Source organism: Salvia splendens, chromosome 1 (assembly GCF_004379255.2).
Source record: "Salvia splendens isolate huo1 chromosome 1, SspV2, whole genome shotgun sequence".
In the NCBI taxonomy this organism is placed as follows: Eukaryota; Viridiplantae; Streptophyta; class Magnoliopsida; order Lamiales; family Lamiaceae; genus Salvia; species Salvia splendens.
In genome coordinates this window covers 21,586,027-21,612,993 of record NC_056032.1, presented here as the reverse complement: position 1 = coordinate 21,612,993, position 26,967 = coordinate 21,586,027, and the positions used below count along the sequence as shown (strand labels likewise).

The window sequence follows — 26,967 nt, the reverse complement described above, 5'->3', positions numbered from 1 at the left end:
CAGATTGACAACAATCTTGTTTATTATGGAGCCGATTTCGGAAAGCAAATATTTTGGACCAATTTCATATTTTAACAATATGTTTAGGACAATTTTTATGTTTAGTCCGTTAAAAATAAAAAAAGGGGTTTTGATATAATGTATAGTTGGTGATTTTTTTTAAAAAAAGATTTGGAGTATGGTTTGGAGATGGATTAAGGCAAAACCCAAAACCCCAATCACAGTCTCCATAGCTTAAAGGTCGATGCTTCTTCTCCACGTTCAAACTCTGGTTTCTCTCACATGTCTTCTTCAATTTTCGGTCTCGCCCCTCTCACCTCTCAAAATAAATTCTTGATTATTTTCAGCAGATATCCCAAACTTTTTCTTATTTATTTTACATCAGAGAATCTCTACCCCAACTTTTGCTAGATTCCTGGATTAATTGCTACACAACATGAGTCATCCTTCTAAGGTCTGATTTTATTCCAGAGACTCAACTTCACTTTAATCTGGCGTTTGCTTAATTTTGATGGATAAAAAGTTTAAATTTTTATGTGTTAGTTCACTAGTGTTTTAGGTATGGAATTGGGTGTTGTTAGAAAGATCCGTTTCCCCCCAAATTGATTACAGTGGTGAACATTAGTTCATTGATTATCAATTGATCTAATAAGTTTGCATGGGCCTCTTTTTTCATCTTGTTTTTAGTTACATGGAAATGCCTTGGACTTGAAATTGAGGAGCTGCAAGATGTTCAACATTCCACATTCCTTATGTCAGATTCAATTTGGGTGAAATTAAATCGTGGAAAAATCACTGCTATCTTTAAGTTAATGTACTCCTTCCGTTCCACTCAAGATGTCATTTTAGGATGAATTGTTCGGTGGAGTAAGTAGAGAGAAAAAGGTAGTTGAATATTTAAATGAGGAGAGATGTGTTTATTCAGTATTGGTCCATCCATAGCAGTCATATCCATTTTACTAAGTTATTCAATAATTCCTTTTAGCTATCACTTTATTCTAGCTGATCTTAGTATTGGTGTTTTTTTATGGATCGCCATGAGAGAGGGATTTATTTCCAAATATAGAAAGTGGACATTAAGTGGGACAACTAAAAAGGAAAGGTGGACATTTTGAATGGGACGGACGGATGGAGTATTTACTAACAACTTTACATTAACCTGATGATATGCTTTTATTTACTTTTTTATTTTCTTTTTCGCAGATTTAATGTGTTCCTTCCAGGATTATCTTATTGAGTGTCCGCTTTTGTATTGAAGAGTTCTTGTTGAAAACATTCAGTTTCCATGTGTATTGTTACTATTGTAGTTTATGCTATGCTATGTTGTCTTTAAAATTTCTAGTGTTAGGGCTTATTTGAGTTGCACTGTATATATACTCCATCCGTTCCCTCATAGCTGAGTTGCACTGTATATATATACTCCATCCATAGGCTTCTTTTTTGCACTCGTTTTAGGAAAATCATAATAAATAGTTAAAGTGGAGAAAAATTAGAATAATATAGTGAAAAGTCTTCTCTACATTATTCTCTCTTACTTTAATCTTTCTCCACTCTAACTATTTATTATGATTTTCCCAAAACAAGTGCAAAAAAAGAAGTGACTCAGCTATGAGGGAACGGAGATAGTACTATAATCATCTACCTCAAGTTATATTGTTTATCTTTACTTTATTTGATTGGTTTTAGCAACAAAGCATTCCTGTTGCTCTATGTACACATGCATGTGCCTTTATTATGGGAATATTTATTCATGGTGACGATATATCATGAAATCTCAGGTCGGGGTTGTTGCTGCCAGGAAGTTTATTAACATAAAAACACTTCCGAAGATTATGATCCTACACCTTAAGCGTTTTAGCTATGGCAGCTATGGTAGCACTAAACTGCACAAGCCTGTACATTTCCCTCTTGACCTTGCATTGAGCCGTGATCTGCTCGTCTCTTCTAATGCGGAGGTAATATTTCTCTGAATCCTTCACAGGCTTCCCGTTAATGATAATTGTGAACATCCAATTGAAATAAGGAAATATGTGCGGCCAAATCTTTATTATTGAATTCAAAATGTCTGAATATGGCTTTCCATCCTTGAGGTATTAAGTGTATTACCAAAGACATTTTAGGGATCTTCTGTCTTGAATCTTGATGATTACTGCACATAAGTCTTATGTGAAGGAGATAGGAAAATGATACTCCCGTCCCAAGGTAGTTAGGTCGTTTCTTTTTCGCACCCGTTTTGCAAAAATGATACTATTAAATAGTTAAAGCGGTAAGAGAGTAAAGTAATTGAGAGAAAAATAACTATTTTTATTGGACGGAGGGAGTATATGTTACCATCTGCGTGTTACCCTTTTTGTATTATTGAATAAAATTTCCAAAAGTTCTATTTTAGGTGGTGATAATTGTGCAACCTTTTATTTTCTTTTCCGGTAGCATGTCTACTTAACCGAATGCAAGAAAAGGCAGTTTGAAAAAGGAGAGTTATCATATCACTTGTATATATACAGGGTCGGAGATATGAACTTGTTGCCACAGTAACACATCATGGGAGGGAAGCATCGAAAGGCCATTATACCGCTGATGTCCGTTGCCCTAATGGTCAGTGGCTGCGTTTTGATGATGCATCCCTTACTACCATCAGCACGAGCAAAGTTTTGCATGAACAGGCTTATGTTCTCTTCTACAAGCAATTATAGAAGAAATGGGAGCTCTTACTCTCAACTATTGGAGGAGAATGTTTGTTGCTTAAAAGAGATGCTCATCTAAATCAGTCTCCTTGCCATCTTCAGAGATGAGTACACGGGTGAACCTCAGATATGCTGCCAACGTCCACTCTTGAGAGGCGATGCCGGTTACTTCAGCTACAGATGATTTAAGAATGTTTTGGTGCTAACGAGGTATTATTGATATCGGGCATGGCTTGGTTCGTGTTGAGAATGGTGGAGAGACAGAGATGTTGTACGTTTTAAATGGAAAATGTTGGATGATGAGAAATAACTGCAGTGTGCATAAATAAACCTTTGACTTGGCCAGTTTAAATCTTTCACTAGTTCATAAGTACTCCCTCCGTCCCATCAAAATAATTTTCCTTTTCCATTTTGGGGTGTCTACAAAATTAGTCACCTTCTACCTTTGTCAAGTTTTTTCTCTTATAAGGTCGTTCATATTTTCCACTAACAATATTTTAATCATTTTTTCTTTCTATCTTTCATATTTTACCAATTTTGCATTAAAACTTGTGCTTATTTTTATGGGATGGATGGAGTATAATGCGTCGCCTTTCTATGGTGATCTGGATTGTTCACTTGTTCGAACACATAATTTTAGGCTGTTTTTTTCAAAAAAAATCAACGAGGAATCTTCCCACTTTCTCCAATATATCCCCAACTGTGCACAAAATGAAAATCTTTTGCTCTTCTAGGCTATTGAAGGAGTGCCTATTCGTTGGCTACATTTTGTCTCTATAGTCGAGGCAGACTAAATTTCCAACAACTATTTGACAAGCTATGATGGAAATTTTGCTTGTCATGTTTCGTTATTTGATGAAGATAACAAATTTTACTCAACTGGAGATCATTCTTTAGGATAAAATAGATTTTACTCCCTTCCTCCCTGAAATTTTGTCACATTTTTCTATTTTTATTCGTCCCATAAAATTTGTCACATTTCACTTTGTACCATTTTTTTATAGTAGACCCTACATTCCACTAGCTTATTCTCACTCACATTTTATTATAAAACTAATACTTTAAAAGTTTGATCCACGTCCTACTAACTTTTTCAACCAACTTTCTTTTACATTTCTTAAAACTTTTGCCCAGTCAAACTGTGACAAAATTTGGGGGACGGAGGATCATTAATAAATAAGTTATTCTCACTCAAAATTTGGGGGACGGAGGATCACTAACTTTTTCAACCAACTTTCAACTAACTTATTCTCACTCACATTTCTTAATAAATAAGTTATAGAAATAAAATAATTTTTTTTAAAAAAGAAGTGTTTCCAAAATAAAATAGAAATATTAAACGAAACAATTATTTACTAGAATTTACAAGCATTTTAATTGATCATTAATCGATTTTTATTAATCTACTTTTGAATTTAAAAAAAAAAACAAGAACAAGATTTGCTTAGCAGCGTTTCATTCACCTTTTCCTGCGTTTGGAGCACAACTGCCTTGCTAGCTTGGAAGAGCCAAAAATAAATCTTTGTACACTTGTTTAGAATACACTCCAAAAAACAAATCGATCTAATAATTTCACACAAATCAATATTAACATTAAAAAATTAGTCAAATATAGACTTGGATATTTGAATAGTTCATGAGTACAAATCGAATTGTGCCGGTGCTTGTGCTGTTGCTGGTTCAATCAATTTGCACACGGCGATACACACACACGCACACTATGAGCCGGGCATGCTACTCCTCGTTCTCACTCTATCAATAATCATTTGCCTACCAGATAGATCTTCTTCATAACCAACCACCTGCAGGTATATATTTTCAGCAATCAGCAAACAGCAAACATTGTCAACCCTGATTTTCCCCAAAGTCAGAGATTGCACAAGCCAATCACAAAAAAAAGGGACACCAATTCCAGTTGGGGAGAGAAACCAGAGATTACCTGAGAATCACTCTGTGTTTCACTAAAACCATCATAAAATCCCCTTGGTACTTTATCATCAGAGGGATTATCATCCCTTTCATCTGACCTGGATCAAAGAGAATTGACCAATTTAATTGAGATTTGACCAATTTAAAAGGGATAAACCAAATGGATACATAAATGTATGACACAATTTTTCTAAGGGGATCTGAAATAGGCAGTGGCCAGTGAGTGTCTCACTTAGGTACCAGTAGGCCCACAAACGCCCTGGTCCGGCCATAGATTACCATGCAAGCCTACACCTTTCAACTAACACAAACCAGACAAGTGTAAACAGTATATGTGTTCATGTTTGTAATATGAATTGAATATTATTGTGTTAACTGTTAAACTTCAGCATTGAATATATTTTTTATGGTAGATTTTGAAATACAATGTTAATTTAGACCATAATTTTGTAGTTAATCTCCTAACTGCTTTAGCACGTTGGTCATCTTTCAATTTTTTAAATATTTCGTATAATTAAGATTGTGATGAGAATTCTCTAGACTTGGTAATTTGATTGGCAAAATGTGGCAAGTTGAAGCTTTGGCAGCTACATGCCACATAGTATAAAGTTCATTAAAAGGTTGGAATAGGACATGATTGATGCATGAGTAATATATACTCCCTCCGCCCACAAGACTACAAGAGTGTGCAACATTCTTTGTGGCACGACTCACGAGTATTAATAAAATATTAGGTAGATGTTTTTGTGGTGGAGAAAATGTCACCGCAGGGGTAAATAGTTGTCACATCAGTGATTTCTAGCGGGTTATGCCTAAGTTCTTTTGTATGTGAGGGTAAACTATGAGGGAGTGTGAGTTTTTACCAAAAAAGGAAAGTTGCAGGATTATATGGTGGACACCTTTTATAGTAATTGTTGCACACTGTAGGTAAACATTAACAGAGGGAGTAATACAAATTGAAACCTAGTGAGATTAATGTAAGTGGTATTAGTTACTATTTGTGCAATTTTAAGATGGAGATAAAATAAAGCATAAAACCCAGTGTTGTTAGGGTCGCGGGGCGCACCGGGTCGATGAGGTGAAAATTTGGGTCGCGGGTCGACGAGTCGACGGGGTCGAGAGACCCACAAATCTAGGCTAATTTTTTTGCCTATTAATATTAAATAAAATAAATATATTGCTCTAATGTTTATAATATATCAAATAATATAAATGTAGACGCAATTCATGTGAATAGAGATAAAGTGGAAAATAGAAATGATCAAAATATCAAAACAGTTCATAAGTCATAACACAATAAATAATTGAAACCATTGTCTGAAAATATCAAAACAAAGGAATATATGAAGGGTGGCAGCGAAAGATCTTTGAATTGTTTATTTGTTTAGGAGTGAAGAGGCCGAATTCTAAAGTGTAGAAAGTAGGTTTGAAAAGTTTGATGTGGTGCATGCATATATATAGAGAATCATGATTGAGATAGTCAGAAAACATGTGAGAGATTTGAGAAAATCAGAGATAGCATGTGTTTAGGGCGACCCAGGCGACCCACTCGACCCAGGCGACCCAACGGCGACCCTGTATCTCGATCAACCCACCCATGTTGGGGCGGTGATGGTCTCGACCCAGGCGACCCGGGCGACCCGAGCGACCCGAACTACATTTTGACAACACTGATAAAACCACAGTTTATCATAGTGGACAAGGTTAGTTGAAAGATATCATTGTAGGTCATGTATATATAAGGACGAAGAACTGTGGCAGATTACGGAAGAGGGGAGATCGAGTAGGAAATGCAGTGGTTTGGGAGTCCACTGGATATTATCCATGCTTATCTTTACTTTGTTTTAATGTCTATCTCTTGTCATCGTTGTTGAGTGAATCGAGTCAGGTCTATAATACGTTTATTTAGGAGTAGGAGTCTCTGTTAGACTCTATAAATATCTCCTTGAGGTTTGAGAGGATGTCTTGAATTATTGAGTCATAAACCGGCAAGTGAGGTGATTGTTGTCTCCTTGATTGTTGTCTCTGTTAGACTCTATAAATATCCCCTTTGTTGGTTAGGGTTCGTCCCCTTATGGTTCATCCCTTTCGTTGGTTAGGGTTTTTCACTTTCTTTTTTCAATTCCAATTCGTTTTTCTTCATTCCATCAATCCAAAATCATTAGCAGTTCCAACTACGGAGGTAAGCAGTTAGGAGATCATACTGAGAGGAAAAGATTGTTGCATTCATGTAGAAAGCAATGGCCACACATTTTGAAAATTGAGGAGATGGTAGCAAATCTTTTAATGAAAATAAGAAATGTAAATGAAGTATTCTATATCATGCATATTTAATCTAAGTCAATGAAGCCATTCTCAGAATTCTTCAAGAATATAAGAGGGAGAAATCCACAACATCTGAAAGACTAATGAGAAACTTGACCAATTCCTTGTTCATCTTACTTAGCTCCCCGTAATGCATGATATAATGAAAGACAATTGAGCAGCAAATGCATTTAGTCAACAGAGATATTGTAAACTTGCAATTTGTGATTTGAATGAGACGAGAAACACAAGGTCCATAGTTGAGCAAGAGCAAGTTACCTATTGATCCATTGCTTTTGTGGAACTAGTTCAGAAGGGGAAGCAGCATGCCTTTGACCAAGCATTGTAGAAGTAGAAGACAAAAACTGCTCGTAGTCAAGGACAACTTTCAGGCAATTTTTGTATTTATAAAAGTTTGCATTTGAAAGAATTACAAGGATACAGTTTCATGGCTACTACTTGTCTCCTGTGACTTCAGATCCTGAATCTAATCAGAAACACACCATTCAGAACAAGGGCAAACATATCACCTTTTTCATAAGAAAATGAGGGATCATAAATTTACCTTGCTTGTTTGCTCCAACAAATCCTCTATAACTGTAGCAACATCAGGAACTACAGATGGAACTCTATTATTTTCAGTATTGTTACCCGCATAATTCATCCTACTGACAAAATTGTCGACAGTGAAACGAGGAGAAGAATGCTTTTCACTATGACTTCCTAATAATTTCGCCCTCTTATTACTACTAGAATAAAGTTCCTCATTTCTTGACATAACCGAGGAATCAATGGTATGCACATTTCCCAAATCATGTGGCTGACTCGGGTGTTGAGAGACATCATCTGCAGATGTACTCCTATCAGAGTGAGCAGGATATTGGCTCATAAAATAAGTTCCTGCTTGCCTGTCTTGAGAAGTAAGCTCTCTAGGGAGAAACTGTTTCACATCAACAACTTTATTCTGTCTCATTATGAACAGCAACTGAGTTAGAAAACTATCATGTGTAGCAGAAAACAGATTGAGGACAAGGGAAATAAAGATGTTACAACAACCTGCTTAGCGCATTCATATATCCAGTCAGCTGTAACTACATTCATTCCCCATCTACAAGCAGCCTGATACTTATCACCTTGAGCAAATTTACTTAATAAATGACTCACTTTCTTTGTAAGTTTCTTTGCGTACTTCACCCCCAGAATAAAGCACAAATTTCTCAACAGCTGTTTTTCTTTCATGTCATACCCCGAAACACAGAGGCAATATGCTTCAAATCCAGGTAATGGTATTTTGCATTGAAGTGGAGAATAGAGAATGTGACTTCCAATATCCAGCAAACATCCCTCCTTCAATTAAAGAGTTCCAAATACATTAGTATTTTTACATCCCAGAGTTGCAAATGAATTAAGACATGCAAGTATGATACTATTTTCAGAGAGATTGGTGTGAAGGAATGCATGAGAGAACATATAAGGTTCTAAAGATATTAATCCTATAAACCGAGACAGATAATAGGTTGCGGTACCAATTAACAGTGTGAACAAACTCAGCAGGACTTTGAAGGTTTTTACCAAAATGATTGCATTTTTATTCCCAGTAAGCAGGTTACTTTCTCAAGATTTAAGTGCAAGATTAGTACCACTTTACAAGATTGAATCCAATGTGGGGTAATATAAGAAGTCGAGGATGCCTGTGTCAGAGGGGAAACTACACCATGGCGCTCGACAATAAAGTGCACAATTTTTCTGTTTTGATCTGGAACAACCTTGCCCCCATTTTCAGTAACCCACATCACTATTTCGGGTCTCTGGAGGGAAAACCATGAAGTCAAACATCAAATAACAAACTTGGGTTGATACATTAAAATGTAAAAGAGTAACAAAAAGAATATCAAATAGCAGGAAACGCATGTCAACAAGTAAAGCTTCATAAGCAACATTTCACATTTCCTATAGCATAGGGTTACACCAACTGCTAGAGTTTAATTCACACCAATAGAATTGGTTTCATTCTGTTTGCTTCCACTTGCAGGTGAACTGATATCATAGTTCCAATATATATATATTCAGTGGACAAATACCATTATAAAAACATGATGCAGTTTGATTTTTTACTCCATACTATATTCACCTGATCCCTTTTTGTGATTCTGCACTCAATACTCCACCCCTTACAAAATTAGGTGGCTTTAAAAGATCAAGGAAAAAGCTAAAATATGAGTCATATGGCTCATTACCATAATTGGCACCCCTACTGCTAAATACTTAGGAAGCTCTTCCATAATTTGGTTTTACTCCAAAATTAATTAAATTGGAGTATACGTTTCACAAAATTGAAATTTATAGAAAATAAATTTGTTACTGTACTAATCCAACCAAAGGATTTGAGCAAGTAATCTAATTATAAACTGTGAAGTCTCTATCATATTCTAGCCTTCTAGGAAAAAGTGTTTAATACTATAAATTATTGACCTGCCTTCAAAAAGATGACATAATATCAAAATATCCATATATACAGCAGTATTTATTTCTTATCCTAATCTGACATCTGTTAACTATTGGCTAACAGAATCACATTAGTCTTTGACTGACTAGATCAAACCAGTCCATTTGGCATCTGAAATAGATATTTAAAGAAAATCTTGAAAGAAACTAGTAATTCACAAAATTTCTTCATCCTCCCCAGCCTCCCCAAACCCAGCGGCTATGGTTTTCCTTCACATTATGGCAAATAAGTTTTTTATTCCTGACCTACCTAAACCATTATATTGTTCACCATTTGAAAAGAATTACACTATCTACCATCATTCAAATCCACCATGCCGCTTCTCACTGCCACCACCTTGACAACTATGCTCTCTGTGCTCACCAGCATTCCCCACCCCTTTTCTACCTCTTGACCAAATAGCTATCAGCCTACCACCACTGTCCGCTGCACCGCTTGTATCGCGAACTCCACTTCCACTGCGTCTCACCACGCTGGAACCATCTCTCTTTGTGCCGACAACCCAACTTTCAATTTTTACCACCATATTCAACTACCAACACTGGTGTCTATCCAAAGAAGATCAACATGACAGCAGTTATGCCAACCTCTCTTATACTCTAATCAGGGTTATCCTTAAACTGTAGCCCAAACTTTGACCTTTGGTGATTTTTTTGCCCTAATTTACAAATATAGCTTGTATTTATCTCGTTTTTTTGCCCAAACTAATCAGCTTCCAGCAATACACATCAATATTAGTTGGCCGGCCGGGAATCTTTTACTCGTTCTATTAAGTAAACAAACAACGAAGACAACTATCGAATATATTTGTAAATTCATAAATTCTGGCTAAAAAGTCATCAGGTCAAAGTTTAGGCTAAAATTTTAGAATAACCCTTTAATGCATCTATCTATATCTGTTCATGGGTACACGATGCAGGTGTTGTTGAGAAGATATACTTGATTACCAAGAAAAATCAAAGATGAGTTCGTATAGAAGAACTGTTGTTTGTCCATAGTTTCTCAAAAATCATAGGTTATTTGTCTATAAGATTCTTATATAAAATAATGCATTAGGTTAAAGAGAAAGCTTACCCAATGAATTTATGTTTTATTCATTTTTAAAGAAAATTATTGTTTTAATATCAAAGTCGATGCTGAGTGAATTGATTTGGTATAGTCAACAAAAGAACAACTGTTTTGTTAGTCAATATCTATCTAAGATAAGATAAGATAAAATTAAGAAAAATTAAAGTATAGGTATTGTTTGGATATTGATAGGAATGAAGACGAGGGGAGGGGTAGGGAGCACGAGGTGTGCACGGAAGTACGATATGTAGAACGTAAGGCTAGTAATGAATGGAATTCGATCACTTGTATTGCAAGAACGATAGTAGCGAACACTCCTCCGCAGAGGCCTACGACAATGTCGTCCAATTACAATGATCTATCCAAGATAAATTTAACTCCCTAATTACATTTATTTATACTAAAGCAACTTAACTGAAAAAGCATAAAACTAGGGATGCATGAAAATAGGGAATGCAGAACTGCTGCTGACGCTGGGCCGAGTCCTCAGCTGACTTCTTCAGATTCCCGCGCCTGCTTCCTTCTTTTCCTCGCCGCCCTAAACCGTCTCCCTCTTATTTCGGCGGCTGTATACCCTCCAGGCCTTGACCGTATCAATTGCCCCGGTCGCCGAAACAGCCTTGTCCTCAAGGCTGAAAAAAGGGAACTGTCCTCTGACATCCGCCGTGTCCATCCATGTTGCCTCGTCCTCCCCTAGTCCGACCCAACCAATGAGGACTTTTTCAACGACCTCGCCCTCCCGTCGCTCAGTCCTCCTTGCCAGTACCTTGTCTGGCAGGACCGGTGGGTCGGCACTGACCAGGCCGTCGGGAAGGTTGGCCTCCACCGGTTCGTCCCCAATGGCACGTTTGAGTAGCGAGACGATGCGGGCCGAGTCGGGAAGCTGCAGCCGATACGCCGTCGACCCAATGCGCGCCTCGACCCTAAAGGGGCCAAAAAATCGCGGGGCCAATTTCCTGCTATGGGCCGCGAATAGTGTTGATTGGCGGTGAGGCCGGAACTTCAAGTAGACCATATCACCTACGCTGAACTCGACGTCCCGGCGTCACTTGTTTGCAGAGGCGGTCATGCGATCCTGGGCGCTTCTCAAGTGGAGGCGAAGCAATTTCATAACCTCGTCGCGGGAGTGGAGCGTATCCAACACGGACTGCGCCCGAACCTCTCCCGGAAGGAATGCGTGTAGGGTGGGCGGGGGTCGGCCGTACACCACCTCGAACGGTGTCATGGCCGAGGCTGAGTGGATGCTAGTGTTGTAGCAGTACTCCGCCCATGCCAGCCACTTGTTCCACTGCTTGGGCCCCTCCGACGAAAAACAACGCAGATATGTCTGCAAGCACCGATTGAGCACCTCTGTCTGGCCGTCAGTTTCGGGATGGTAGGCGGAGCTCATTTTGAGCGTGGTGCCTGTGGCGCGGAATAACTCTTTCCAGAAGGAGCTGAGGAAGATAGGATCGCGATCTGACACAATTGAACGAGGGATCCCGTGGAGACGCACTACCTCATTAGTGAAAGCCTCCGCAACCTGTCGGGCTGTGAAAGGGTGGCGCAGGACGATGAAGTGGGCGTATTTGGAAAGGCGGTCGATGATGACAAAAATACAGTCCAGTCCCCCCGCTTTCGGCAGCCCCGAGACGAAGACCATGCTGATATCTTCCCAAATTCGGTCTGGAATCGGCAGGGGCTGTAGGAGACCGGCCGGTGACTTGGTGTCGGTCTTATGACGCTGGCACGTTGCGCATGCAACGACGAAATTGGTGACCTGTTTCATCATCCCGGGCCAATAGACATTTGAGGCGATCCGGCGATACGTGCGGTAGGCCCCTGAGTGGCCTCCTGTGGGTGTGATATGGAACTCGGCGAGCAATTTTGGAACCCACGGTGAACGGGGGGGAACGACGATCCTCCCTTTGTAGAACAATGTTCCATGAACAAGCTCGTAATGAGGGGAGCTCGGCTGGCCTGCCTCCAAAGCGGCCTTGATCTTGGCGAGGGCTGGGTCGGCAGATAGGGTCGCCTGGACCGAGGACCAATCCGGTCAAGATGGAACCGAGATTGCCGAGAGTTCTGGTGCTTCCTCATCGCGGCGGGATAGGGCGTCGGCGGCCCGATTCAGCTTCCCTTCTTTGTAAACGATGGAGAAATCGTAGCCTAATAGTTTGGCCGCCCAATTTTGTTGTGCTGGGGTGGCTATGGGGTGGGCTAGGAGCTGGCGTAGGCTCCGCTGATCCGTGTGGACGACGAAACGACGACCCAGCAAGTAGGGGCGCCAGTGATGGATTGCTAGGACGAGGGCCATGAGTTCCTTCTCGTAGGCCGACTTGGCTAACCATCGAGAGGATAATGTCTTGCTAAAATAGGCCACCGGCAGGCGGTCCTGCATCAGTACGGCCACGAGGCCCCTCCCCGATGCGTCGCATTCTATCACAAACTCCTTAGTGAAGTCCGGCATCTTGAGCAGGGGGCAGACGTCAAGGCCGATTTGAGGGCTTCGAAGGCGGCGGCTGCGGCCGGTGTCCAGTTCCATGCAACCTTCGGAGGCGGTGTGGGCTGCTTCTTTAGGAGCTCCGTTAGTGGGGCCGCGATTTTGCCGTAATCCTTGATAAATCGGCGATAATATCCTATCAGACCGAGGAACCCACGGATACTCTTCAGGGATGTTGGTGTCGGCCAGCGGAGGACGGCCGAGACTTTGGCCGGGTCCATTTTAACCCCCTCGAAAGACACAATGTGGCCGAGGTACTCGACGCTAGCCCGACCCAAGAGACACTTCTTCGCGTTAACGACGAGGGTGTGCGCATTTAAGGCCTCGAAAACTTGGCGGAGGTGGCGCATATGGTCTGCCCAAGTCGCGCTGTAGACGAGAATTTCGTCAAAAAACACCAACACGAACCTCCGAAGGGCTGGTCGGAAAATGTCGTTCATAAGGCTCTGGAAGGTGGCTGGGGCGTTGGTGAGGCCGAACGGCATGACGAGGAACTCGTAATGACCGGAGTGGGTTCTAAAAGCCGTCTTCGGGACGTCGTCGTTTGCCACCCGGATCTGGTGGTACCCTGCCTTTAAATTGATCTTGCTAAACCACTTGGCCCCATGCAACTCGTCAAGTAGCTCTTGGATCACCGGAATTGGGTATTTGTCCGGGATCGTCCGTTTGTTGAGTTCCCTATAGTCCACACAAAATCGCCACGATCCGTCCTTTTTCCGAACAAGGAGCACCGGGCTCGAGAAGGGGCTGGTGCTGGGCTGAATCACTCCGGAACTCAGCATCTCGGCCACGAGCTTCTCCATCTCATCCTTCTGTAAGTGATTGTACCGATAGGGCCGCACTGAAACGGGGTTGGTGCCTGGAATGAGGGGTATCCTATGGTCAGTGCGGCGGCGTGGGGGCAGACCGACGGCGTCCCGCGTGATTGCCGGAAACTCCCCGATCAGTCCGAGCAATTGCGACCTGGCCGACGGGGACAGGGCTGAATCCATCCCAAAGGGTTCGGCCGTGGCGGCTTGCTCCATAGCGCGGAGGACCCAGCAGTAGTCTCCCTCCTCGAGGCAGCGGAGGTCCTGGGTGGAGCACGCTCTGCGCATGAGAGACGGGTCGCCTTTGAGAGATACTGGGCGGCCGTGTACCCTGAAATCCATAGAAGACCGTTGCCAATTTGCCATGACATAGACGAGTGACGCTAGCCATGCGACACCTAGAATGACATCAATGTTCCGGAGGGGAAAAACGTAGCAAGACACCACAAACTCCTCATTTTCCAACTTCAGCGGCACGTCATGGTAGATCCCGGATGCGCGACGCGTGGAGCCGTCACCTAATACCACCGAGTAGGGTGAGGTAGGCGTAATTGATAGCTCGAGCCGCTGGGCGCATTGCTCGGAAATAAAACAGTAATTAGCCCCGCTATCGATCATCACCTCAACGGAATGAGAGGCGATTGCTCCAAAAAGTTTCATTGTGTTTGCCGTGTCGAGACCGTTTAGGGACAATGCCGACAGCTGTGGCTCAGCCCCGGTTTCCACCACCTCAGCGTCGTCGGGCTCGGAATCAGCGGCCGAATCGTCATTGTCATCGCAAATCATGACGTTGAGAGTCCTGGGGGGCATCGGTGGGCTGGCCCAAACTTTAAGCCGCACTTGACACCAGTGTTGTTAGGGTCGCGGGGCGCCCCGGGGCGATGAGGGGGGACCCCGAGTCGCGGGGCGATGGGGCGACGGGGCGAGAGACCCACGAATCGGGGCGCCAGAATAGCCGAATGATGATTATATTTGAGTTTCTTTTATAAGTTTGTTGCTTGAATGTTTATCACATCAAATAAATCTACATATATCATTACTCCATATAAAAAAAAGAAGATTAGACGAAAAATATAAATTTTTAAACAACATAACATAACTAAATAACTGAATTTTATTATCAAAAAACATCAGAGTTCCAAAAAAAGTTGCCCTATATTAGACACTTCCCCTCTTCAACTATCTTTTAGTATTAGAAATAATTAATTTAAGTGTTTTTTGGGGTAATTTGCTAAATAAATTAAGATAGATGGTCAAATTTTGGTATTACTCATTTTTTAAATTGAAAAAAAATTAAATCACGAAAGATGAAAATTTATAATTGTCTCATCCATCTATTTTCTGGTGAAATAAGATATGATGTGATAGTCAGTCTAGTCTGAAATACATAGACAAAATGACAATTGAAAAAAAACGATAAGTCGACACCGTCTGATATAGTGTCCAATCATGTCTAATTGCAATATCTCAGTATTCATACGCAAGATCAACCATTACCTCTTTTCAAATTTTTTTAAATATAGGACGAACCAATATTGGACTACAAATATGTTAGGGAGAACAAAATAAATTAAATAATCATTTGATTAGTTCAACTAGACGGACTATCAAAATTATCTCTAAACTAATTATTTCAAAATTTGCAATTTCATCGCGTATATTATTATTGAATCATGACTTTGTACAAAAAATAAATACATAGTATATGATTAGCCCAGCCCATCAATATATCATACTACTAATTGAATTTTAAACCTAATTTTATCTTCACCGCGCCGCAATCTTCTTCTTCTCTCTTCTTCTTTCTCTATTTTTTCGTTCCCTTCTCTGGTTCTGTCTGCATCTCAAAATTTTCTGCCCAAGCTCTTCAACCATCAACAATCCTCCATAAACCGGGAGTCAGGCGACCCAGACGACCCAGGCGCTCCACGGCGACCCAGACGACCCAGCCGCGCCCCACCGTCGCTCCACGGATCTCGCACGACCCCGCCGCGTCGGGGCGATGTCGGTCTCGACCCTTGCGACCCGCGACCCAGCCGCGCTCGGGGCGCGATTTTAACAACACTGCTTGACACAGGTCCCTGCTGCGATATGCCGCCTATATTCCTCCGGCGACACGTTCCGAAAACGTTTGGAGATTGGCTTCGACGAGGCTGTTGAGTACGAGGGGTTTGGAGAATACCCTTTCGTGGCTGACCGAGTTGCGTGGCTCTGGTAGGAGTGCGTCTGGACCGTGGCTTGGGAGGGGGCAGGCCGCTGAGGTTGGGCCGACGCCATGATGTCGAGGTCTAGAGCCATTTCGACCGCGTCTTCATAGGTCGTGATTTTGGCAGCCTTCATTTGTAGCCGCACCTCGGGTCGGAGGGCAACCATGAAAAAGCCCAGGTATTGCTGGCACGAGATGTCCGGTACCTGTGCAAGGCGCGCCTCGAAGGCCGCCACAAATTCCGCCAGCGACCCGGTGTGTCTGACCGCCGCGAATGCTTCATATTCGTTCAGGGCCCCGGTGCCCCCGAAACGCTTCATCAGCTCTCTTGCGAACCGAGCCCATGGCAGATCCGGGACTCGGTGTCGCAGCAATTGGTACCACGGCAGGGCATCTCCTGCCAGTGCCACCATCGCCAAGCCCACCCGATCCTCGGGAGCGGTCCCGGCGATCAGAAAATACTGCTCAGCCCGTGCCAGCCAAGCGAGGGCATCCGAGCCATCGAATGTGGGCATGGGCGACACCGAGGCGCCCCCGGCCGCCGCTGTTTTTGAGGCATGGTTCGCTGAAGTAGAACCATCCTCGGGGTTGGATGCATCGTTGAGTTTCAGGGACGCGAAACCTGCTCGCATCTCCCGGAGCATGGCCGTGAGTTCGGAACGGACCTCGGCTACCTGGTCCTCCGTGTGGCGGAACTGAGTGTTGAGTTCCTTGACAGCCGCGTCCAATGAGAGATTGCTCTGACGCAGATCCCCGGTCGCCTTCTCCAATTCCTCCAGTCGTGAGTCGCCCTTGAGTTAACCATTGTTCACCGCACCAATTGATAGGAGTGAAGACGAGGGGAGGGGTAGGGAGCACGAGGTGTGCACGGAAGTACGATATGTAGAACGTAAGGCTAGTAATGAATGGAATTCGATCACTTGTATTGCAAGAACGATAGTAGCGAACACTCCTCCGCAGAGGCCTACGACAATGTCGTCCAATTACAATGATCTATCCAAGATAAATTTAACTCCCTAATTACATTTATTTATACTAAAGCAACTTAACTGAAAAAGCATAAAACTAGGGATGCATGAAAATAGGGAATGCAGAACTGCTGCTGACGCTGGGCCGAGTCCTCAGCTGACTTCTTCATATTCCCGCGCCTGCTTCCTTCTTTTCCTCGCCGCCCTCAACCGTCTCCCTCTTATTTCGGCGGCTGTATACCCTCCAGGCCTTGACCGTATCAGATATTAAGGATAGTATGGATATTTTAGAAGGTGGGCAGATAGTTTAGATTATTTTGGATAATTCAACCAATGTTGTTAGGGTCGCGGGGCGCACCGGGTCGATGAGGTGAAAATTTGGGTCGCGGGTCGACGAGTCGACGGGGTCGAGAGACCCACAAATCTAGGCTAATTTTTTTGCCTTTTAATATTAAATAAAATAAATATATTGCTCTAATGTTTATAATATATCAAATAATATCAATGTAGACGCAATTCATGTGAATAGAGATAAAGTGGAAAATAGAAATGATCAAAATATCAAAACAGTTCATAAGTCATAACACAATAAATAATTGAAATCATTGTCTGAAAATATCAAAACAAAGGAATATATGAAGGGTGGCAGCAAAAGATCTTTGAATTGTTTATTTGTTTAGGAGTGAAGAGGCCGAATTCTAAAGTGTAGAAAGTAGGTTTGGAAAGTTTGATGTGGTGCATGCATATATATAGAGAATCATGATTGAGATAGTCAGAAAACATGTGAGAGATTTGAGAAAATCAGAGATAGCATGTGTTTAGGGCGACCCAGGCGACCCACTCGACCCAGGCGACCCAACGGCGACCCTGTATATCGATCAACCCACCCATGTTGGGGCGGTGATGGTCTCGACCCAGGCGACCCGGGCGACCCGAGCGACCCGAGCGACATTTTGACAACACTGAATTCAACCTATATCTAAAATAATGTGTTTGGGACAAGAGAATCTTGGTAAACTGGAGGAACTAAATTCAGATTCAAACTCAAAATGATGTTAAAATTAAAGTTATGACAACAAGGTTTTAAATTCAGAAATCCGGCAGGTGGTACTACCAGGGGAAAAGGGTGTTATAAGGGCCTATTATATTATTTAAATCAATAAACAAATCAGCTTACTTGTTCTTCAGGAAATGTGCTTGAAAACTGAAAGAGCTTCCCCCTAAATACAGTTGAAGACTTCATATGTTTGATGCCATTGTTCAATATGCTTTGCCCCTTCACCTTACTGTCTTCTTTCAAACCTTGAAACGTGGAAGAATTTAAAGTAATGTGTTTGGAGAGTTTCTTATAGGCATGAATATGTCATGTACTCTTACCAAATAATATGTCTGATTGAGACTTCTCGTTCTCAACAATGCTATTGTCAGCAAGTTTAGGAACAGAGGGATTCCCCACTTTCAAACTTGCTAAGCTAGATGCAGTAGTCCCATTAAAGACTACAGAATCTGTGAATAGGGTAAACAAGGGTGGATGTCGGACATGCTGAAAGAAGAAAATGTCATATTTATTTAAACAGGCAGTGAAGAAAGAAGATGGAACCTTTTTGAAGAAGTAAATCATAAGCAATGTGACCCTGTAAAACAGGGACCTCTTTCTTTTTTTTTATGCATTCTTCGAGCCATGATGTTTTGACGATACTAATAACTCCAAAAGCTGCAAGGCTCCTTATTTCCTTGATTTCTCTGCACCAACCGTTACCACAACAAGAATGAGTGACCAAGTGCCTGATTGCACATTCTTGAAGTGAATAATAGGTCATACAATATCTCTAATTGATAATCATTACTGGCATGTCAATAACAACCAGGTAACTCCAGCTCCAGGTGATTAGTAGTCCAGATCAAGCAGTGATGTATCTAAATATTGCAATCCTATAAAGATGACCTAACCATCGATAATATATCAAAACCAATCAACTTACTCTTTCCAAAACTCAAAAGAGAGTGCTCCATGTCTATTATCACACTCCCATCATGTTCTAGATTGACATGTAATCCTCATACACAGAAATTCTACATTTCCATCCACTTAGCAAGGAACAATGATGCTGAGAAAAAATTGCATCCTTCTCATACGAATAAGTCCAAGTGTTGAAAAATGAATGATTTCTGCAAACATATTACTCTAGTATATATGACTTTGAACATAATTAATTTAATCTGACAATAAAAACGAAAATATAGGACCTTCCTCCTTCCCTGGATGTACAAAAACTCAAATACTACATTTTAGTCTTTAGGACTTAGTTTGGAGCAAACAACCACTGACTATGAGATATGGAAAAATATATTATTGTAGTATAGTTAATTGTACAAAAAGAGCAAGGTATTGCAGTGGTTTTACATAAAAGGGAACAAGATTCACTCTGAACTTGATAAAAAAAATTGACCAGACACGCAATCTCTGACAACTTAGTAGCACATTTTTGGCAGATGAAAAGACAAGATTTCCAGATAACATTTCAAGTATATAGATTTTAGACACTTTTAACTATATTTTGCAATGATTTTCATAATAGAGTTGAAAACTTGTTTACTAGAACTTATATGCTGAAAAAAGCAGTTCATCCACATGCCTAAATATCTTACTTTTCTGATGGATTTCCAACCACCACGTGAGTCAAATTCTCCCTGACGGACATATAACGAGAGCCCCCGCCCTGGCGAACCATACTGACTAACTTCCGCAATTCAGAAGCCTCGAAGCCTAAAAGTAAAATTCTGCACTCAGACAAGTATAGATCACCATCCTCACTTTCAGAATCATCAGCAACACATTGAGTAAAATCAGGAACATTTTTCTGTTTTTCAGTAGGTGCATCATTTCCCCTTTTAGATATGTGGGGAACCTCAGAAGATGTGCATAGGATGTTAGTTAGGAGATTCTCCACATCAGGTTCCATATCCTGAGCAGAAGGATTGGTGTCTGATTCTGAGACAGTGGGGTTAGATGATGGGATAGGCTGCGAATTTCTGGTGCCTTTTCCTTGACTGTGATGCTCCAATGTCTTTAAAGTACTACCAGAAGATGATTGTTGAACTGGGAAGGAGTCTTCCATAAGGCATGCTATATATTTGACCAAGTGAAAACCCAAGAAAATAATGATAGGAATGCAAAATTAGTGACAGGATCCATTGGAAAGATGCTCCAGTAGACAGATTAAACACTGAAAACCGAACCAGAAATGCTGCAGATGAACTATGCATGATTGTACCTCTTCTGGCAATAGACTGATGAAACCATTTCCTGTTAACTATATATATGATACGCCATCTTTTTGCAACCATATACTTGTCACCTTCAGGAGCTTATGAAATATTAAGGATGCCAATATTGAAGATCATATGCTGGGTGTAAGGTAAATATAAATGTCCAAGAGTCCCTGGGTAGCATAGATAATAGCAATCACAAAACATTCCTCTATTTGCACACTTGATGACAACTAAAGCATCAAAAAATTAAAGAAAAAAATGGATAACCATTTGTAGTGAAAGAATTACTCCCTTCGTCCCACTAGAATATGCACTCTTTCCTTTTTAGTCCGTCCCACAAGAGTATGCACTTTCTAATTTTGGAAACTCTTTCCTCTCTAATGAGGTGGGACCCATTCTCCACAAACAATCCTTTAATTACTTTATCCTTCTATCTCTCTCTTACTTTATTAATTGTGCAATGTGCATTAAAACCCATACCCAACTAAAAGTGCCTACTCTTGTGGGACGGAGGGAGTATAAAATTGTGCACCGTAATAGATCCACATGCAAAAAGTTTTCAATCAAACAACAGATACATTCAGAAATGAGCTAGAGAAAGAAAAGATTTTATGCTTAAGACACAAAGGACACTGTAGAAAGAAGCAAACACCAAACAAGGGCAAGTTGATATTCAAAAGAACAAAAACCACAAGACAGGATATATCGCATATCAAATGAGAGCATCTCTTTGTAAGCTCAGCAGAATATATCCCACCGTTTTGTACGATAAGCTTCACCATTTCCTTACGTTCATCTAAAAGAATCAAATAAAAGACCTTGTCACTTCTTTTTGTAGTTACAGAAGAAAAGGAAACAAATTTCCAACCTGCAGGAATTCCGCTAACACATATCGTCAGTCCAGAAAAAGGAGAAACCCTGTAAGGTTCATGAGGAACTACACGGTGTTCTTTCCAACATTGGTCCAGCCATTCTGTTGTGACTATTGGTTTTTTCACTTGGGTTAGAGCCCACTGCAAAAATGTTGCAAGAAGAAAAAGAAACAGAACAAGTTAGGAGACAAATGATCAAATCATCATGTGGATATTTTCTTCACTCTCTGTTTGGATTTTCTTTTTCTTATTCCTCTCACTCTCTGTTTTGATTTCCTTTTATTATTTCTCTCTCTCCCCCCTGTCTTTATGTGTTCCTCCCTGTTCTTGGGACAGTGGTAACAGAAACTGACATCAAGTGCAAAAACATATAATTGCTCAACTGAATTTCAATCCGGGTAAACAGTTCCACCCAAACTGGAAATCCGTTTAATAATTTATTTCTAATGGGGCACAAACCCACGATAAAAAGTTAGAAGTGCAATTGTTTAGATATAATATGCTGCAAAAATGATGAATTTATAACTCAATGAAAAATAGTCTTGGTAGTTGACAACATGGGTTGTAATGAAAATTTGGTAAGGTAAGACACAGGTAGAGAGTGGATGAAGTGTTATTAGTGGAAAATGGGTCCCAACTTATTACAGAGAAACTTGGACTAATTTCGGTGGATGGCCCCAAATGGAAAAAACATAAATATGTGTGTGTGTGTGTAGGAAGAGGATCGGATGAGAATGACAAATGTACGAGAGAAATGAAAATCATTTTCAGCTCTTTGATCCCAAATATGAAATATCTACGGTGGATTAGGGATTAATGCACCTCCCTAGCAATATTGTCAAAAGCGCGCCCTGGGGCTAGAATCACCCCAAGGTGGTTGGGCGATCAAGATTCAAGGAGTGGCAGGGGCGCCCTGATATTGTCGGTGGAATACGTTCTAGCCCAAGCGCAAGCTCATTACGTTTTAGCCTACCACATTATGTTTCATAACAAAAGTGCAAAACCAATCTAAACCCTAAACATATATATATATATATATGGGGTGCGATCCATTGCTAACTTTTCTTAATTGCTAACTTGCTAACTCATAAACACACACGGTATATTAAAATGTCAACTTGACGACATTAACATGTCAACACAAATTTAAATGACATACTTATGTCTTTGTGTTGAGATTTAAATATTGACGCCAATCCAAAGACTTAAGTATGTCAATTGAATTTGTGTTGACATAATATTAATGTCTTCGTGTTGACATTTCTAATACACTGCGTTGATGATTAGCAGGATAGCAATTTAAGAAGAGGTAGCAATTGATCGCACCTCTATATATATAGACAAAGATCTAATATCGGGCTCAGCCTTTAGATGACTAGGATTGAGTAAATCAGGATAAATTAACTTATTACTATCAATATAATTATTTTAACGAATCAGTGCCACCATCAATTCAAACCATAATTCAGTGCAACAATGAATTATAGTTTCACACAACAATGAATCATGCTCCAGCCTAATAATGAATCATATTCCGACACATCAATGAATCATAACTCAGCATGCCAAGTCGCCAACTAATTACACTTCAGCACAACAATGAATCACACTTATAAGATGTTAATTAGCTATAGTCAATTAGTCATAATTTTAGTCTCATATACAAGTTACTAAAATATTTACAAAAAGTTCCAAGACTAGAAAAATAAACAATAAAAATAAACCTTGTATTTTTGGACAAGGACATCCTTCACAATTACGAAACTGACATCTGATGATGCTTTTTTTGTTAGTTGTCCTCCCATGGCAGTGACCTTCTTTCCAATATTGGCCTACAAGTCAGTTCGATAAACTAACAATCATTATTTGTAGCATATTTGAAACGGAAATAGAAACTACTATATAGCAGGATAACAATTTAGGTGGCAAGCTACAAATGCCCTCGATGAATATGAGAACACTGATACATAAAATAAAAAAGATTTCATGGTGTTCATGGCATTAATTACCAGTAGAAGAGATCCACTAATGCATGGATGAGATCTACTATCTTGAAATGCAAATATATCAATTCTCAAATGGGCATGAACACATATTTGTATAGGCATATAAAAATCCTGACTTTAGTGTACATTAGAAATGTGAAAATGCTTGTGTGATAGGCTTTACTTTCCCAAAGCCCAGCACACACCTATAAAGTGTTTAGGGCGCATGCAAGTGAAGTTCTGACACATTTCCACAAATAGCTTGTTAGTGAATAAAAAGGGTGAGTTATTGACACTTATACTTCCCATATTCCTGAAAAAGGTTGAATTTTTGCCAAAATTTATTTGTCGGTTCCTCTATGAAAAAATTGTCACTTCACCCATAATAGTGGGATTTTCACAATTCCCCACCCAATTAACATAGAACTCTTACTCTATTCACACACTACCAACCATTTAATTAAAAGCATGTGTTGTCCACAATGTGTAATTTTTTTGTGAACGGATGGCGTACCTATTACATAAAATTAATATTGCTGAACATCTGTGAAACATAAGTTATTTAGAGGGGTAATGTAGCTTGGTATGCTAAGAATGAGATGTACGTTTACAAGGAGAGTATAACCCCTATAAATTCCAAGCACTCATGAACCATAGATTTATCAAGATGTGTCAAAAAAAATAAAAATTGTAACTTGTAATATACAATTAATTGTGACATACATCCTGTTTAGTTTATGCTTAATCAAGAATAAAAGAAGGGAATTTTATAAGCCTTATATAATTTGACAGCATTTGGAGTAGGTATGTGGCATTTTACCTTTACATCCTTATCAAAACCAGATGTAACTATATTTACACCATCCAGTGCAAAGCAGCAAGTATATCCATGATTAGGTAGCTTTCTACGCTCTTTTGCACAGAACAACACACATTGAGGACCTGGGACAACCAAATTCTAGCTAAAAATCAAAACACTGAAAATTAACAAGGTTAAACATTATTCCAGAGAACAAACTAGAAATTATGAAAACACTAGTTATTCTGATTTCTGGGTCCAAATTCAACCTATCTCATGAGATTCACTAATAAACCATTTTGAAGAATAACAAGGCATGCGTTGTATCTTCTCGTAGATGAGTAGATCACACATCTAATAAGAAAGCAATAAATTTTGTATGCAATCTATCTAAATATTTTCAAGTGAATACAAAAATAAACCCGAAAAAAGCAGTTTATTGCATGACCTACTGTGAGTTTTTATTTCCATAAGGAGAAGAAGGCTTCAGAACATATAGTATATTTTTTCTTTTTTAAGGCATTACATATATGGCACCAAAACAAGAATATGTTCACCACTGTCCTGACAACAATCGCTTCCTTATTATGTTTACAACTAAACTTGTTATATCATATCTGTAATTAATCCATTCAAATGCGAATCCTTCCTTTGTGGTTAGAGTTGGAGCTAACTTCACCCATTATAAGGAGAAGCAGAACCTTAATGATGGGTTCCTATAATGATTAATGACACTATAGCCCAAGAACGACATCCTATCTCAATTCTAGGGCAAAAGTACAAAGGTGCATCACTCGTTCAAAAGTTCTTCCGCCTTTCTTCTTTTTTCAAGGTTGAGCTTGTTCAATTGAAGCTAATGCTTAGCTCTAATACACAACATTACCCCAAAACACCTTATTTTAACAATAATATCTTAGTTTCGATTGAGGAGGACTCCATACATATATTCATGTCGTTACATTTCAATGCTAACCTAAAAATGTGTGTCGCTAAGCTTGAAAAGTCATTTAAAATTTGTATCAATAAGCGTACAAGCATACCGAGCAATTTACAGTCCTTCGATCGAAGATACTCAAACTTGTCCTGCAAAATCAGAAAGAATTAAGTCAATTAATTTCCAGAATTAAGCCACTTTACAAGCTAGAGCAGATAAAGTTACGTACATGCTCTGCCGAGGCGATGACGTGATAGTCGGCGGGTCCATTGCGCGAGGGGTCGCAGCTGAGGAAAACCTGGGCGCCGTTGAACTTTAAGGCGTCGTGCAGCGCGTCGAAGAGCTCCGGTGGAACCAGACTCCGAGAGAGGCATACATTCGCTCCACTAAACACTTTTGCTGCCATGAATTTCTATGAGCAGGTGAATGGTGAGATTTTTTTTTCTGATTAGGTTTCAGGAGAAATAGGGATTTCTACTTTTTTTTCATTTCTTGACGATTGCACTTAATGAAAATAGAGCGCGGGAAATCTATATGTAGAACTCGAGGCCAGAATAGGAATTTTTTATTTTTTTATCTTTTTTTCTTATTATTTATCTCACAAAATATATGATTTAATGTGGTCTATTTATACAAGTTGAACTCGAGTGGGATAAGAAATTTCAGAATGGGTCTCAATTCTATGATCCTTTAGAATTTAGGATTAACTCGTTGAATTTTTAGAATACAGGAGGCATGCAAGTTTTCTAGAATATAATTTTTTTTATTTTTTTCCTTTTTTTCTTATTTTTTTTCTTGTTCTTTATCTCACAGATTATACTAATACACTAAACTATCTATTTGTAAAATCTAGTATTTTAAAAAATCAATTGACAAAAAAACAATAATATATTATGCATTCGCCTTTTAAGTAGGATTTATATTTTTTTTTCCTTTTGCATTTCTTTAAGAGTAAATGTCAATTTTGGTCCCAAATATATGTATAAAATTCGTATTTGTATCAAAACATTCCATTAAGAGTAAAGGAAAGCAAGCTGCAATGTACCGTCAAACGAGAGAAAGTGGCGAGGGATTTTGCGTGGAGAAATTTAAAAATTGGGGTTTAAAAAAAGAGAAGAAAAAAAAACAAAAAACCCTTATTCTGAATAATAAAACTTTTTATAATCAAACTGGACTCCCCCATCACACGTTGCATTGCAATAACACTACTAGCATCACCTAGATAATAATGATCACTACCTAATTTATCAGGATTTTTGGGTAACGAAAGGCCCTCACCATTTAGTAAGTCAAAGTAGTTCTTAAATATTATCGTATGATCAATGTTATGTCAACAATGGTTAAGAAATGATAAATCGACCAAGATCTCGTCTTTCAATAAATAGCACAAAACACTTATCTCACCATTATATCCACTGATGTCATCATTTCCTTAGGAAATGAAATTTTGGATTGTCGCAAACCTTTCAGATAGATTGTCAAATTCTATCTAGGTTGTAAAACAGTGTTCCTTTTACAAGAATCAACAAGTTACCTATTGTGAACGTCGCTCACAACTAGTCCAGAGCATTTGTCCTTGCGGCAGAGAGCTTAAACATTATTGTATGAGGTGCCGAGTTCGAGGCCTCTTGACATCAGTTGTAATTTCCTCATTTCTATAGGACGTTAAAAAAAACGTCGCTCACAACTTGTCTACGTGCAGAAGACTTAGACTCATTTTACATATTCTATGTATTAGAATATTAAACATAAATCATAAATATATAAAAAAATACATTGTAACAAAATATTCATTCTCATAAATATGGTTAAAATGAGTAAAGAGTTTATTACATATATGCGCATTCAAAAGATAATTTTGCAGTATACAAACTCTAACATATTGTTCATAAGAGAACGCTAAGCCCTCACTCTTATAATTATTATTATTATAAATAATGATTGTTTGGAAATTTAAAATTAATTTTAAAATTTATTAAATAAAAATAATTTTTAGAATCGCAAATATTGAATGGTAGTTTATGTGCAAATAAAAAAGTAATTAGAATTTAGTTTAAGATTTATTAGTTGGTATTTTGTTCCTATATTATAAGGCTTTCCATTGTATTTTGCATTTTAACTCTTTCACAATATGGTCAATAAAGATAT

The 26,967-nt window shown here is 39.6% G+C and overlaps 2 protein-coding genes across 4 annotated transcripts; one reads left to right on the top strand and one right to left on the bottom strand.

The window, feature by feature from the left end:
* The first annotated feature begins 188 nt into the window (after positions 1-188).
* LOC121797224 (ubiquitin carboxyl-terminal hydrolase 24-like) lies at positions 189-3,054 on the top strand. The gene is made up of 3 exons (XM_042195983.1): positions 189-454; positions 1,779-1,955; positions 2,505-3,054. Exons 1-3 carry the CDS (start codon positions 437-439, stop codon positions 2,691-2,693), a joined length of 384 nt encoding a protein of 127 aa, XP_042051917.1. The 5' UTR covers positions 189-436; the 3' UTR covers positions 2,694-3,054.
* A 1,069-nt stretch (positions 3,055-4,123) lies between these two features.
* Positions 4,124-25,329, bottom strand: LOC121745238 (DNA topoisomerase 2-binding protein 1-A-like). 3 transcript variants are annotated; one of them, XM_042139061.1, is made up of 18 exons: positions 25,049-25,329; positions 24,926-24,968; positions 23,907-24,028; positions 22,826-22,933; positions 21,098-21,242; positions 20,934-21,025; positions 20,232-20,325; positions 19,606-20,083; positions 18,557-18,699; positions 18,334-18,462; positions 18,134-18,258; positions 8,558-8,725; positions 7,974-8,264; positions 7,483-7,881; positions 7,360-7,404; positions 7,197-7,282; positions 4,624-4,711; positions 4,124-4,486 (listed from the first exon to the last, which is right to left on the bottom strand). In XM_042139061.1, exons 1-18 carry the CDS (start codon positions 25,223-25,225, stop codon positions 4,403-4,405), a joined length of 2,817 nt encoding a protein of 938 aa, XP_041994995.1. In that variant the 5' UTR covers positions 25,226-25,329; the 3' UTR covers positions 4,124-4,402. The 3 variants fall into 3 exon arrangements, with proteins under 3 accessions (XP_041994995.1, XP_041995003.1, XP_041995011.1); XM_042139069.1 differs by having other exon boundaries at positions 23,907-24,044; positions 25,049-25,217; XM_042139077.1 differs by lacking the exon at positions 8,558-8,725.
* Between the last annotated feature and the right edge of the window lie 1,638 nt (positions 25,330-26,967).